Source organism: Choloepus didactylus, chromosome 8, assembly GCF_015220235.1.
Source record: "Choloepus didactylus isolate mChoDid1 chromosome 8, mChoDid1.pri, whole genome shotgun sequence".
In the NCBI taxonomy this organism is placed as follows: Eukaryota; Metazoa; Chordata; class Mammalia; order Pilosa; family Megalonychidae; genus Choloepus; species Choloepus didactylus.
Window position 1 is genome coordinate 117,521,580 of NC_051314.1, and position 16,713 is coordinate 117,538,292.

General features: G+C 36.5%; 1 protein-coding gene and 1 long non-coding RNA gene across 3 annotated transcripts in view; one reads left to right on the forward strand and one right to left on the reverse strand.

Moving 5' to 3' along the window:
- The window catches only part of PTPRO (protein tyrosine phosphatase receptor type O), a 254,990-nt gene that overhangs the window by 50,889 nt on the left and 187,388 nt on the right, over nt 1–16,713 (reverse strand). For both annotated transcript variants that reach the window (XM_037845676.1, XM_037845675.1), the window contains exon 13: nt 2,080–2,219. In XM_037845676.1, the coding sequence (XP_037701604.1) occupies nt 2,080–2,219 (140 nt within the window). The remainder of the gene's footprint in view (nt 1–2,079; nt 2,220–16,713) is intronic.
- On the forward strand, nt 2,894–3,625 carry LOC119541595. Its single transcript, XR_005218307.1, has 3 exons — nt 2,894–2,961; nt 3,123–3,166; nt 3,255–3,625. It is a non-coding gene; the product is annotated as an uncharacterized LOC119541595 (long non-coding RNA).

A 16,713-nucleotide genomic window follows, 5' to 3' on the forward strand; every position in this document is an offset into this window, starting at 1 on the left:
TACCTCACTAATATGGACTAACTATAATGTGCAAACTGAGTATTGAATCTGAGAGCATGGGTTATCAGGGTAAGGCTTATGGTAAGCGTTCCTAGATTGCAAGCTCTGACAGCAGTCACATCTGTTCATGAGTTGTAATGGTTGTCTCTAAATTCTGAGATGCTGAGCTGTTTGGTATAACTTGGTTGGGCCCTGGAACTTCAGGTATCTGTGTGACACCTGAGACTCAGAGCTAGAGTTCAGTAGCTATGAATGCCAGCATTACCCCATACAGCAAATAGTAAAGAAGCTGAAAAAAAGATCAGACTTTAATTAGAGGTATGAATGAAATGGATTAGATGAAATTGATTAGAACTAAGGTAAACCAGACTAAAGGGAAAAGTATGATATTGACTGTGTTTTAAAGCCTCAGCTTCTATGGGAGACCAAAGAAAGGGATGTTTATTTGGTGCAATATCTATATTTTCTGTAGCATGCTATATAAGTTAACTTGTTCCATAATTACATGGAACCTTAAATAGGGGGTTTGTAAAGGTTAACATGAAACCCTGATACATCCCAGAGTAATTTGGGCAGAGAATAAAAAGTATTTGCAAAGCTCTCTTGAGGGCCTGAGGAAAAATGTGGAAACATTAAACTTCCCCACCTGGGGAATTCCTGATATTCTCCCAAGCACTGGGGACTACCATTGTAGTAGGCCGAGCCCTCAATCTTGGGGCTTGACCTTATGAAGCTTGTTACTGCAAAGGACAGGCTAAGCCTACTTATAACAAATAATATTGACCTGTTCTTGAGTGAAGCAAATTGATAATTTTATGCGTCAATAATTTGATTAGTGACAAGTACCCTACAATATAAAAAGATGGAGCCAGCATAATATTTTTTTTCAAAACAAGGATCTGAAACACAGCTGCCTAAAGAGATGAATCCATCAGCACTTATTTTCCACACCCACTTCTTTCACTATCCTACAAAACAATGATTCTAAGGCTAACAGGACTCAGTTGTAGTAACTAGGTGTCTAACCATTGTTTTCTAAAGCAAGATATCACTGTAGTTTACCTGTAGTTAACTGGAGGAGCAGTTACTTTCAAAATGGATTCTTAGAATAGAAAAAAAAAAATTCAGCTTGTTCAATGCAGATCAAAAAGAGATACATTTGTAGAAGGGAATGTCAAAAGGGAAAAGGAATCAAAGCAAATTATCTTAACACTCAGTATGAAAAGATTTGTACTCCCTGCAAAGCTCTTTTCTTCTCAATCTCACGAACTTCATTACTTGTAAAGCAGCATTATTCATGTTCCTAGTCTTACTCTACACTGTGTTATGTGAAGTTGCGCACACATTTGCCCTTTTCCTTCAGCCTCTGGCTGTAAAATACCTTTTGCTTGTTTTTCTACTGGTCATCTCTCTCCTTCCACTCATTTTGACCTGGTGAACAACTCAGTATTTGTCATATCTGTTATTTGTGATTCTAAAAGTTTAATAGTCACCTTTTCAGCCTTCATTTTCCAAACAAAATTGGCTTGTTTTTACTACCTAGACGTGGATTCTTGCTTGAATTCTCTTAGTAGAATGGCTCGCTCTTGTGGAACTTATATTTTACTCTAGTTATTTTTACATTTACGTAATATCCACTACTATATCCAAAGTTTGTGGAAGGCACATATTGATTCTATCATCTGTGTTTTACACAGTGTCTTTCACAAAACTGACAATTAGTTCATATTTGTTTAATTATGTTTTATGTGGCCATGTCTTCTTCCCTTTGATCAATTTAATCGACAAAAGGAAAAAAAAATAAACCACTTTCTTTATTTTAATGATATGGAGTGGCTAAGAATTAAGGACAACGATAAGCACAAAGATAAAGTAAACTTTGGGTTTTGCCAAGTTGCTTCTCATAACATGTTTTGGGCTTGTTCTAAGCATACTGTTAATTTGTATCACTGAAACATCCAAGAGGAAATGAACAGTTTTCATTTTCTATAGCTAAAAAAATAGAAGATTTTCATCTTGCTCAGATAATTAGTCTCAATCAAAATTAACTCAGAAAAGGAAAATCAAAATGTACCATACCTGGAGTTTGGTTTCCTGATTAGAGCCAACTTGTTGACAGAAGACTTCAAAGAAATCAGCTATGCCTTCTTCCACCCAGAGTAAAGTCACCGAAGTCTGGGTTTTATTCACTGCAAAAAGTGACTTTGGAGGAGCTGGTTCTGAGAAAAGAAAAAGTTTTTAATTTACTTTTTAGATTTAGTTAAATGTACTATTTTTTTCTTTCATTAATGAGTAGGATAAAACAGCCCCCAAATCCAAATATAGGTAGGTAAGAGCACAATAAAGATTTTATATTGCTTTTGAAATATGTACTTTCACAAAGATGTCATCTAAACAAGGAGGCAGAATATTTTTATTTCCCCTTTCCATTTTATACTTCTCTTTTTGGAACAATACTGTTTTCAACTTCAGCTTTATTAAAGACATAATCTATTAATAGATTTTGTACCATATGCACTGGAGTTGGCACTGCCCTGCTAATACAAGAACTTCCTCATGAGAAACAAAATTCTGTACTTAAAATACTGAGAGAAATAAAAATGGTGTGCTCCCTTCTAATGGAGAGATTCAGTTTGGTACTTAGCCAACAAACTGTCTTCCTTTTTCTAGAAACTGGAATAATTTAGCCAGAGGAATGGCTTTGTGAAAATTTTGTAAAAATTACGTGGGATAAAGCTTAATAGATGATATGATTTTTTAAAGAAAATGATTGATGGGAGGGGGATGGATGGGTAATAAAATGTTAGAAGACAAATTTCTTTTATATTATTCTTTCAGGCATTTTATCTTCATCAATAAATTAATCCATTTATCAAATAAGCTGTCTGTGCCCCTTCACACTCATTTCAAGTAATTGAGTCACTGGTTTGAGCCCAAACCTCTGCCTGTTTCCTAGTTCTGGTAAGTGACCTACTCTTATCTCCCCATTCCTAAATCTCCTGGTTCCCTCCCTATGCCCCCATCCTTCGGGTGTTGCCCCAGTATGCAAAGCAGGGTCCGTGTTATCTGCTGTCAGATCTCCTTGGCATTGCTTGTTTGGATATAGTATGTCTTCCTTCCAGATCCATATGAGAGCATGCTCTGTCCACCTGCATGGCCCTGTCAGGTAACTACCCACTGTTGTAGATTTCCCACTGCTTATTACTTGGATTTCATTTTATTATCTGCCCCACACTTTCAAGTCTTGTCTCCAGCTCCTGGTTGCTAGCAGTGCTTGAAAGAGCCCTGCAGGGTGGGAAGGCCAGGACCTACTTCCTAGAATACCATCATCACAGCCCTGCCCAGAACCAAGAAGTATGTCAAGGTCATTCTTGATGTGGTTTAACACAGGTAAGCAACGCTTGTGTCCAACGTAAAAGAAGCACTTTTCTTTCCAGAGGCAACTTGACAAGGTTAGGTAGAAGAGATAAAGGAGGAAGGAGATGAGTTAGTCTTGGGCAAGCATAATTCACAATAGATGTCAGCACCCCCTTTTCATCTGAAATGAATTATTCACTCCTTCCACTGTATTGTCTCACTTCCCCTCTGAAGACTGAAACACAGAGGGCAACTTTCACTTCCCACATCCTCCACAATTGCCATTGCTAATAAGATTATGAGTCAGAGAATAAATTCTCCCCTTTTCCTAACTTGGGCAGAAGCTTGCTTCTTTGGAAGTAAGCATGAGGTTGTTATGGGAAGAGATAAATGATTTGTTAGGCTCAGCCTAACAAATTTAAAAAGTACATATTACAGAATTGCTCCTCAGAGTGTCTGGTGGACTATGATCAGAATCCCCAGGATGTCTGTATTTTTCCTCAGGGTGGGTAAAAAAGCAGTTTAACTATCCAATTTGAACACTGGCCAAATCCTAAACTCCAGATATGACCTTTTAAAACTGTATTTCCAATTGCCTATCATCTGTGCCCACTTGAATTATAACCAAGCACTATATGGTCAAAAACGAACCTGACGTCCTCCCCATCCCACAAGTTCTACTTTCCAACTACTCCTGACCCTCTCATGAGCACCACCACTCTTTTAATCGTCTAAGCCCCAAATTTTGAAGCTCTCCCCTTAGTTCTCAATACCACATAGCATCATAGCATATATTTCAACAACTCTTACCATCTCTTCCTTTTATCTATTCCTTTTATTTTATCGCTTGTCCAGGCACTTGTCATCACACTCATGGATCATTATAAAAGGTCTTATCCCTTTTTTCTGCCTTTAACTGATTCTTTCTTCATCCGGTCAAAGGTGATTAAATCATTGTCTTAAAACACCACTTTACTCTTGCTAAATCCTGTCTTTGCATGGCCTACCATATCAAATCCAAGTACGGCAAGTTTTTAAGATCCCATCCTAACATGGTCTGGTGCTACCCATGTAGCCTCACCACCATCCCAACTGCACAGACAACCTGCCCCCTGGTAAAGCCAGTCTTCCCATGGATCTGTGCAGGCAGTGCTCTTTTTCAGTTTAAGTGTTTCCACTCAATTGGTGTATACTTTCTTTTATCTGCTCATCCTAAAGTCAAGAAAAAGCCTTACCTTCTTGAAGACATATCTAATGACTGTCTCTCAATCCCCTTTCCGATTTTCTATCACCCTTTGCTATTTGATCTATGTGAATGAATCATGACTCTATTAGATTCTACTAGATTCAAGAGCAAGGGTCATGTGTTATAAATTATTTTGTCTTCCCTTTGAACCAGTCACATGCAGGTACTCAATAAATCTTATTAGTCAACTGATTTAAATTAGTCAAGATTCATGAATCAGAAGTGTTAGGATTCAAGCATCAGGCAAGACTGGACACACTGGGCTTGATTTTTGATGTTTTCTGCCTTCTCTTGGTGATCATGTTGGCAAAATCATCAGCTTTCAGTGACAGAGTCAAATACAGTTGTGAATTATAATAAGTGTTCTAAGTGACCCAAGGAATATGACATGGACACTAGAGCAGGGATTTCTTTAGTCAGGCTGAGTATGTGGGTCTGGGTGATAAGCTGGATCTTCAGAAAACTCTCCAGGGTTTCAGACCTGTAACAGCCACATATCAAATTTTCCTTTGCAAGTGCTACATGGGAATAATGGGTTATTATAGGCTCTCTACTCCCATTATCACTGCACCCTTTACTGAAAGATATATGCATATCAGCTCTGCAGGGCAATGAGTAACATTACAAATCACCTGCTTGAGAACTGTTTATGATCATTGTAATAGGTGTTTTCCTAAATAAATTAAGGAGAAATTTGATCCTGGTATGCCAAAGGAAACAAAGAAAGTTGTTACAAGATTTCATAAGCAGGGGTTTGGGGAGCCTATAATTAAACTTCACTTCTCTAGACAACACCTTCACCAGGGAATATATTAAAAGGTTAGAATTGTACTGTCCAACACAGTAGCTACTAGCCACTATTGAGCACTTGAAATGTGGCCAGTCCAAATTGAGGGCTCTGAAAGTGTAAAATACAGACCAGGTTTTTGTTTTTGTTTTCTAATTCAGTTTTATTGAGATATATTCACATATCATACAATCAACTGTGGTGTACAATCAACTGTTCATAGTACCATCATATAGTTGTGCACTTATCACCCCAATCTATTTTTTGAACATTTTCTTTACACCAGAAAGAGTAAAAATATGAACAAAAAATAAAAGTAAAAAAGAACGCCCAAATCATCCCCCCCACCCTATTTTTCATTTAGTTTTTTGTACCCGTTTTTCTACTCATCCATCCATATAGTGGATAAAGGGAGTGTGATCCATACACTGGATAAAGGGAGCTTTCACAATCACACTAATACAGACCAGGTTTTGAAGACTTAGTATGAAAAAAAAGAAATATAAAAAAATCTCATTACTAATTCTTTATATTGATTATGTGTTAAAATAATACTACTTTATGTGCATTGGGTTAAATAAGGTATATAATTAAATTTAATTTCACCAGTTTCTTTTTTACTACTTTTAATGTGACTACTAGAAAATTAAAAATTGCATATTTGGCTCTCATATTTTGATTGGATGTACTTGGTTAGAACATTCTCTCCAACTGGAGACAGCAGAAGTCTGGAAATCCTTGGAAGAAGCTGGTGGGAGAAGCCCTCTTCTAATGCCTATCTCCTCTCATGGGAAGGTGAGGTCAGCCTGGCTGCACAGCCCAGGACTACCTGAACAATTCCTGATTCCCACCCTCAGGCAGAGGACTACAAGAAGTGTAGGTAAAGGCTAACTATTGTTTAGGCAATTATGTATAGTAGGGAATGGAATTACATGGAAAGCATTTTGAGTGGTCTCTATCTCATTATTCAATATATCCAATAGGGTCTAACACATAAAGGGAGAAGCAGGAAGATCTCAATAATGTCGTGAAGAATAAATGGGCTTTAAGACAATGTTCAAATGAACACTTTATATGATGTAAAGAGCCATACAGATATTAGTTATAGAATATCTCCTGGTTATCTCTTTCAATTATATTTTAAATCTTAATTTCCTCAAAGTTTCCATGTGCCATGTCAAATTTCCTTTTGTTCAAAGTAATTTCAGAGTCCATGATATTTGCTGCAAGTACCTATGTGTATGGGTAAAGGAGAGAGACACAATATTAAACAAACAAACAAGGTATAAAAAAAGGTTGTCTGCTTCAGATACTCTCTGATAACTTTCTAGCATCATTGTTGAATTAAGCTAGTAGCCCCTTCCCCTTTCCTCCTCTTCTTTCCCTCTCAATGCCTCGTAGGTTTGGTTGGAAACCCTATGTAATCATATAAGAAAACCACATACCACGTGCAGAACATGGACAGAATGGAAATCTGTAATGCTATCCCTACCGTTTAATTTAAATTGGATTATGAGAGGCTCAAGCTGTTGCCCAGGATCTCTGGGGAGTGAAAATGACCTTCGTGAAGTATGAGCTAGTGTCTGATCTTATTCTGTGTTCTGGTAGCAAATCTTTTCATTTCCTAGGAAATACCAATGGGAATAGTCAGATGTAATATTTAGCCTTAGAGCAGAAATAAACAATGTATTTTTTGTTTAAAATCATCTTTCTTGGACAGTTATTATATTGTTTCTCTTTTAATGTGACCCATTATTTTAACTGCCATAGGATGACAGTGAGGCCAAGAGTATGTATATAGCTTTACCCAGTGTATTGTTTATTCCTCTAAGCTTGTTGAGTCTTTTGTGCAACCTTGGTAGTAAGGAGAATTCAGTAGAAAAGCACTGTAAAAATTATCTTAATCCATGATTGATATGGCAAAATCTATTTTTCAATCATAAGCTTCACTGACAGCAATTTGGTAGTAACCTCTTCATATACAAAGGAAGGTCTTTAACATCTATATTACAGTAAATCTTTTAAATCCGTTTTTTTTTTTTTTTTTTACTCAACTCAGGCAATTACAAGTTAATCAGTGTAAGCCATATAACTTATATTCACCTTGGCCAAAGAAAACATCTACGAGTTAAGCAATGTAAGTAACATAAATTATGCACAGTTTGGTTAAAACAAAACAAAACAAAACAAACAAAAAACTGCAAAAGAAAGCACTGCTTGAAGGGAAAAAAAAACAAGAGGGAGAGAAATTATTCAGAGTAAGTTATGTATTGAAATTAAGAGAGGGAAATTTATATTAAACAACAGATACCTTTGTTAGACCTGAAGTTAATTAGGCCTTTTCTCATGCTGATATATGGAGATTCCTTTCCTAGATACATTTAATAAATAAATAGAAAGTTTTAAAATTACATTGGGAAATACAAAAAAAAAAATTCAGGCAAATACTTGGTATACTTGGTATCAGTAGATCCTTATCATGTACAAATCACAAAATTATCTCAGGAATTAGAAATGCCTGTCATTTCCATTACAGTTTAAATAAATTCTTTGTCTTGATGATATTAATTATATTATCACTAGATATGAATCACTGGGTAGGTTCACAGCTTTTTTGCAGCTCAAGTAACTTCTAAAGATTCACAGAATCTTTCAGAGAAAGCTCTTGTTTAACATTACTTATTTTCAAAACAAAATATCTGACTTCCTTCTTTTTTGGTTCCAGGAATACGTGTTTTCATTTAGCAGTTTTATTTAGTTAGGAGTGGTATGTTGCAAAATTGTTAGGAAAAGATCACTACTCTCATTATTGCCTTCACTCTGAGCCCGGATACACAATAAACTCTAAAACTTGAAGAGACAATAAATATGTGGTCCAGCCCCTCATTTTATCGATGAGGCAACTGTAATCCAGAGAGCCTGAATCACCTAAGGTACCAGGACTTGGCTGTGAGAGCAAAGGCTGAGAGCCACACCCCTCCTGGGTGAGGACCCTTCCTGCCACACTTCCCAAAACATATGGGTGGTTTTCATTCATTTCCACATCACTGGGGATGAGAAGGCCTCTTCAAAAATTCCTTTGCCCAGAAGATCAAATTCTCCAGGTGGCATATGACATACGAATTTTCTGCATTTGTTTGAGCCTTTAAACCACTGCCAGACGTCACAGTCATTGCCCTGTGAGTCCATCATCCAGATTCTTCTAAAATCTTGAAAAGAATAAGAAAGCTGTAAAACATGCAGTCACTTTATGTTGGGGAGGGGAAACGCTTTTAAGGAAGTGCAAAAGATGGGTGTCATGGCTGTGGGCAGCTGGCAAAGAGCAGTGAGACTCAGAACACACAACAAGAAATGGAAAGACATATAATGAGAAGAGATATCAGTTAGTCACAGGGCCAAGAACAGAGCCACAGAAACATGACTGGCAGCCGAAACCAGAAAACAAGGCTTGCAAGGGGCTGCTGGCCACACAGGCTTATATAAGCACAGCACAGAAATTATGATCTTCTGGCAACCTAAAGAATATGTGTGCTTTTATCTTATAAGAAATCAGTCAGAAGAAACCTTCTGCAAGCTTGCGCCATCACTCCCATCCTACTCCCCTACCCCATCAATACCCACGTACCCAGCCTTTCCTCCTTTTATTACAGATTCACCCAGCCTAAGGCCACCTCTCCGATGCCATCCTGGATCCCGTCTTCTTTGGCCTCATCAGGGCCATCACTCCAAGTCTCACCTCTAGCTATCCTGCACCATCAATTTCCCCTTCTCTGTTGAATCACTGCAATTCACCTACAGACAAGCTATTTCCACCTTTCTTAAAGGAAAAGAAAGAAAACAGAAAACAAAAAACAAGAACAACTAAACAAACAAATATAAAACTCATGAACCCTTTTAACCTTCAGCTCCTGCTCAATTGCTTTCCTTCCCTTTATAATAAACACTTCAAAACCTTTGTTATTCTGTCTTGCATTCTCTTCCTTCCTTTCTCTCTGTAACTCCTTTTAATTAGGTTTTGTCTCCCGCTCCACTCTCATGCTTCCCTCTCAAAATCACCAATGTCTTCTGGATTGCTAAAATTGGTGGTCAATTCTCATTCCTCATCTTACTTGACTTATCAGCAGGCTTGAGAATTTCATCACTCCTTACTCACAAAAGCACTTTCTTTCCTCGGTGTCTAGAATATCATGCTCTTCTGGGTTCCCTTCACTGGTCACTCCTTCTTAGTCCCCTTTGCTGGTTCCTTCTCACTGTCTCTACTTCTTAAAGTTGGGGTGCCATAGGACTTACTCCTAGGATATCCTTAGTTTGTCTTCATTCATTCCTCATCAACTTTCTTTCCTGACTACCTTCAAATTTATACCTCCAGCCCTGAAGTCTCTCCTGAATCCAAGCTCCTTTATCTAACTGCCTACTTTGTATCTGTTCTTTGAAGTTTCATAGACACCTTCAAATGTTGACATAGTGAAGACAGAATTTCTGATTATTCCCCTGAAACCACTTCTCCCATAATCTTCCCCAACTCAGTAAATAGCACCTTCTTCCTTCCAACTGCTCAGGCTCCTAATCTTGGAGTCGCCCTAGACTTCTTTCATTCATTCACAGACCACATCTAAATCCATCAGCAGATTCTCTCAGCTATACCTTCAAAATAAATCCAGATTCTGACCACTTCTTCTCACCTCCACTGCTACCAGCTTGATCCAAGCAAGCAGAATCTCTTATTTACAGAATCTCTTACTTAATACCATAGCAGGTGTGAATTGGGCAACTGGAATGTATGGTCATCCCACCTAACCGGTTTCCTGCTTTTACACTCAACCCTGAACAGGTCTCGCTGAAGTGATCCTGCTAAATTAAGTCAGGTTATGTGACTCCTCTGCTTAACCCATTCCACAGAGTCCCACCTCACTCTGAGTAAAATGTCTGTTCAAACCCTAACTGATTTGCTCCCTTGTTACTTCTCACCTCATATCTACTTTTCTCCCCCTTCTTCATTCCACTCCAACCTCACTGTCTTCCTTCCTTTTCTCTGAATTCAGGAAACAACTGCTGCTTTAGAAGCTGTGTGCCCGTGACTCCCTCTGCCTGCAGAATCCACTCCCAGTTATCTGCTTGGCTGACTCCCTTACCTCCTTCAGATTTTTGCTCACTATCACCTTCTCTGTGAACGTTACCCTAGCACTCTACACAGTTATGCACCCTTTCCCCACAAAACTTATCTTCCTTTCCTTCTTCGTTTTTCTCCATAGCATATATCACTAATTTTAAAAGCAGTTTTATTGAGATATATTTACATACCATACAATCCTCCCAAAGTGTAGAATCAATCGTTTTTAGTATATTCACAGAGTTGTACATTTATCATCACAATCAATTTTAGAACATTTTCATTACTCCAAAAAGAAAAACTACATATCCCTTAGCAGTCACCTCTTAATCCCTCAATCCTTCTCTAGCTCAACATAACTAATCTATTTCTGTCTCCATAGGTTTATTTATATATATATGTTTTATATAAATGGCTTCATATAATATGTAGTACTTTGCATCTGATTTCTTTCACTTAGCATGTTTTTAAAAAAATTATTATTTTTTAATTAGAGAAGTTGTAGGTTTACAAAAGTCATGTAAAAAAATAAAACATTCCCATAGACCCCCCCCAATGGTTGACACTTTGTATTAGTGTGGTACCTTTGTTACAATTGATGCATGAATATTAAAATAGTACTATTTAACTATGGTCCATAGTTTACATTATTTTTCCCCATATACCATCCTAATATTAACACCTTGTATTAGGGTTGTACATTTGTTACAATTGATGAAAGAACACTCTTACACTTGTACTATTAACCCCAGGCCATTGTCCTCAACAGGGTTCACTATGTTATACAGTCCTGTGTCTTATCTCCTAACTCGCATTCAAGGAACATACATGATCCCAAACTTTGCCTTTCAACCACACATAATTCAGCACTATTAATTACACTCATAATCATGGGATACCATTACCATCCATTTCAAAATCTTTACAATCAACCTAAATAGAAATTCTGTACAAATTAAGCATCAGCAACCCATTCTCTACCCCAATTTATCCCCTGGTAGCCTATATTCTATATTCTAACTCAGTGAGTTTGGTTATTATATTAGTTCATATCAGTGAGATTATATAGTATATATCCTTTTGTGTCTGGTTTAATTTCACTCAGCATAATGTCTTCAAGGTTCATCCACGTTGTTAACATGTGTCAGGACTTCATTCCTTTTCATGGCTGAATAATACTCCATCTGATGTATATGCCAAATTTGGTTTATCCATTGATGCTTGGAGGCACTTGGGTTGCTTCTCTATTTTGGAAATTGTGAATAATGCCACTGTGAACATCAGTGTGCAAATATCTGTTCGAGACCCTGCTTTCAGTTCTTCTGGATATATATCTAGTAGCAGGATTGCTGGATCATATGGCAATTCTATACTTAGCTTTCTGAGGAAACACCAAATTTTCTTCCATGGTGGCTGCACCATTTTATATTCCCACCAGCAATGCATGAGTGTTCCTATTTCTCCACATCCTCTCTGACACTTGTAGTTTTCTGTTTTTGTAACAATAGCCATTCTAGTAGGTATGAAATTATATCTCATTGTGTTTTTGATTTGCATTTCCCTAAAAGAAAGTGATTGTTGAGCATTATTTCACTTGCTTTTTAGTCATTTGTATTTCTTTTCTGGAGAAATGTTTATTCAAGTCTTTTGCCCATTTCAAAATTGGGTTTTTTATCTTTTCATTGTTGAGTTGTAGGATTTCTTTATATATTCTGGATATTAAACCTGTATCAATTATGTGGTTTCTAAATATTTTCTCCTATTTAGTAGGTTGTCTTTTAATTCTCCTGGCAAAGTCCTCTGAAGTGCAAAAGTTTTTAATTTTGAGGAGGTCCCATTTATCTACTCTTTCCTTCATTGCTTGTGCTTTAGGGGTAAAGTCTAAGAAACCATTGACGAACACATGATCTCAAAGACGCTTCCCTTCATTTTTTTTTCTAGGAGTTTTAAGGTCCTGGTTCTTATATTTAGGTCTTTGATCCAATTTGTATTAATTTTTATATATGGTGTGAGATAAGAGTCCTCTTTCACTCTTTTGGCTCCATTTGTTGAAGAGACTATTCTTTCCCAGTTGAGTGGACTTGGCAGCCTCATCAAATATCAGTTGGCCATAGATAAGAGGGTATGTTTCTGAATTCTCAGTTTGATTCCTTTGGTTGATATATCTATCTTTATGCAGGTACCATGCTGTTTTGACCACTGTGGCTTTATAATAGGCTTTGAAGTCAGGAAGTGTGGATCCTCCAAATCCGTTCTTTTTCAAGATGTTTCTGGCTATTCAGGACCCTTTACCCTTCCATAAAAATTTGAAAACTGTCTTTACCATTTCTTCAAAGAAGGCTGCTGGAATTTTGATTGGGATTGCATTGAATCTGTAAATCAATTTGGGTGGAAATGACATCTTAACAATATTTAGTCTTCCAATCTATGAACACAGAATGTCCTTCCATTTATTTAGGTCTTTTTTAAAATTCCTCTTAGCAATATTTTGTAGTTTTCTGTGTATAAGTCATTTACATCCTTGGTTAAATTTATTCCTAGACATTTGATTCTTTTAGTTGCTATTGTAAAGGGAATTTTTCATGATTTCATTCTCAGATTTCTCATTACCAGTGTATAGAAACACTACCAATTTTTGTAAGTTGACCTTGTTTCCCACCACTTTGCTGAATTCGCTTATTAGCTCTGTAGCTTTGTTGTAGATTTTTCGGGACTTTCTATATAAATCATGTCATCCGCAAAAAGGGAAAGTTTCCCTTCCACCACCCCAATTTGGATGCATTTTATTTCTCTTTCTTTCCTAATTGCTTTAGCTAGAATATCTAACAAAATGTTGAATAACAGTGGTGATGGTGGTAATCCTTGTCTTGTTTCAGATCTTAGAGAGAAAGCTTTCAGTCTTTCACAATTGAGTATGATGTTAGCTGAGGGTTTTTGATATGTCTTTTGTCATGTTGAGTAAGTTTTTTTCTGTTCCTATCTTTCTAAGTGATTTTATCAAGAAAGCATGCTGGATTTTGTCAAATGCCTTTTCTGTATCAAAAGAGATGACCATGTGGCTTTTCCTTTTGATTTGTTAATGTGATATATTATTCCATTAATTGGTTTTCTTGTGTTGAAATACCCTAGCATAACTGGGATAAAACACACTTGATCATGGTGTATGATTGTTTAAATGTGCTACTGGATTCAGTTTGCAAGTATTTTGTTGAGGATTTTTGTGTCTATATTTATTAGAGATATGTTCTGTAAGTTCCTTTTCTAGTGGTATCTTTATCTGGCTTTGGTATTAGGATGATGTTGGTCACACTGAATGAGTTAGTGTTACCTACTCTTCAATTTTTTGGAAGAGTTTGAGCAGGATTAGTATCAGTCCATCTTGGAGTGACTGGTAGAATTCACCTGTGAAGCCACCTGGTCCTGGGCTTTTCTTTGTTAGGGTCTACTGAATGACTGATTCCATCTCTTTACTTGCGATTCATCTGCTGAGGTCTTCTGCTTCTTCTCGAGTCAGTGTAGGTTGTTTGTTTCTAGGAAGTTATCCATCAAAGTTGTTTAATTTGTTGGCAAACAATTGTTCATAGTATCCTCTTATGATCCTTTTTATTTCTATGGAGTTAGTAGTAATGTCCCCCATCTCATTTCTGATTTTACTTATTTGCATTTTTTCTCTTTTTTTCTTTGTCAGTCTAGCTAAAGGCTTGTCAATTTTATTGATCTTCTCACAGAAAAAACTTCTGGTTTTGTTAATTGTATTTTTTTTCTCTCAAAGTCACTTATTTCTGCTCTAATCTTTTTTATTTGTCTCCTTCTGCTTGCTTTGGGATTGATTAGTTTACCATTCTTTTTCTATTTCCTCCAGTTGTGCAGTAAGTCCTCAATTTTAGCTCTTTATTTTTCTAAATATAGGTATTTAGAGCTATAAATTTCCCTCTCAGCACTGCCTTCATTGCATACCATAAGTTTTGATATGATGTATTTTCATTTTCATTCATCTTGAGATATTTACTGATCTCTCTTGCAATTTCTTCTTTGATCCACTGATTGTTTAAAAATGTGTGAACTTCCATTTATTACTGAATTTTCCAGTTCTTTGCCTGTTATTGATTTCCAGCTTCATTCCATTGTGGTCAGAGAAAGTGCTTTGTAAAATTTCAATTTTTTAAAATTTACTGAGACTTCTTTTGTGATGTAATGTATGGTCTATCCTGTAGAGTGATCCATGAGCACTTGAGAAGTATGTATATCCTGCTGTTTGGGGATGCAATATTCTGTATATGTCTGTTAGGTAGTTCATTTATCATATTAGCCAAGTTCTCCGTTTCCTTATTGATCTTCTGTCTAGATGTTATATCTATTGATGAGAGTGATGTATTGAAGCCTCCAACAATTATTGGAGGGACTTCTATTTCTCCCTTTAGTTTTGCCGGTGTTTACCTCATGTATTTTGGGACACCATAAATATTTGTGTTTGTTATTTCTTCTTGGTGGATTGCACCTTTTATTAATATGTAGTGTTTTCCCTTTGTCTCTTATAACATTTTTGCATTGAAAGTCTATTTTGTCCAGTATTTGTATAGCTACCCCAACTCTTTTCTGGTTATTGTTTCCAGTCTTTCCTTTTCAACTTTTGTGTCTTTGGGTCTAAAGCGAGTATCTTGTAGACTGCATATAGTTGGATCATACTTTTGTTCATTCTGCCAATCTGTGTCTTTTGATTGGGAGTTTAATCCATTAAAATTCAATGATATTACTCTAAATTCAGTTTCAATGAAAGTAATTCAAATGAAGTAATTGAATATTACTTCAACCATTTTACCCTTACTGATCATCTTCATTTCTATACTCTCCTTCAAGCCTCTCTCTCCTATCTTTTCCTTTAAGCCTGCAGAGCTCCCTTTAATAATTTTTGTAGGGCAGGTCTCTTGTTGACCAACTCTCTGAGTTTGTTTATTTGCGAATATTTTAAACTTCTCTCATTTTTGAAGGACAGTTTTTCTGGAAAAAGAATTCTTGGCTGGCAGTTTTTCTCTTTCATTACTTTAAATATATCATACCACTATCTTCTTACCTCCCTGTTTTCTGATGCGAAATCAGCAGTCTTATTGTGACTTCCTTGTATGTGGTAAATTGCTTTTCTCTTGCAGCTTTCAGGATTTTCTCTTTACCTTTGGCACTTGACATCCTGATTAGTATGTGCCTCAGAGTAGGTCTATTAGGATTTACTGTTTGAACTACCTTGCACTATTTGCACCTGTATATTTATGTCTTTCATAAGAGTTGGGAAATTTTCACCCACTATTTCCTCATATATTCTTTCTGCCCCTTTTCCCTTCTCTTCTCATTCTGGGACACCCTTGACTTCTATGTTTATGTGCTTCATGCTGTCATTCTAATCCCTGAGACCCTGCTCAATTTTTTCCATTCTTTTCTCTATTTGTTCTTCCGTCTGTAAGATTTCGATTGTCCTGTCTTCTAGTTGGCTGATTCTTTCTTCTTCCTATTCAAATCTGTCGTATGGCTGTAGTGTATTTAATCCTTTCTATTGTGCCTTTCATTCCCATAATTTCTGTTATATTTCTTTTTAAACTTTCAAATTCTTTATGCTCACAGTGTCTTCTTAATATCATTTATCTCTTTCCTTAATTTTTTTTATCAAAAATAAATAAATATGGTAGGAGCATATTGGAAGCAATGTAGTTATTTTAGGACATTTGTTTTTCTTATTCCTTTGTTTTGCTTTGTTGGAAATATTTTTTGTTTTGAATCATTTATCTCTTTAGTCATTTTTTCCTTCATCCTCTTGAATTGACTAAGTTGTTCCAAATTCTGTGTGTCCTCCAATTTTTTAATTTGTTCCTTTGACTGAGCCATATATTCCTGTTTCTTAATATGGCTTGTAGTTTTTTGCAGATGTCTAGGCATCTGATTCTCATGATGTCTTTACTATGATGGTCGTTTGTCTCTCTTGCTTAGGGTTTTAATGTTGATTGGCTTTTTGTTAAGGATCTTCTTTGATACTTAATCCAATTTATTCTAGAGCTTTAGAATTGCCCATGTTTGATCAAAACAGGACCAGGGACCCCTGAAGGGGGTGCAGAGCAGTTCCAAAGGGCCCTGGAGAGAGGGTCATGAAAAATGCCAAAAAGTTGTGTTTTTCTTTTTCTCTCCTGAAGCTACATTTTCCTGGGCTACCCAAAAGATGGTACTCTT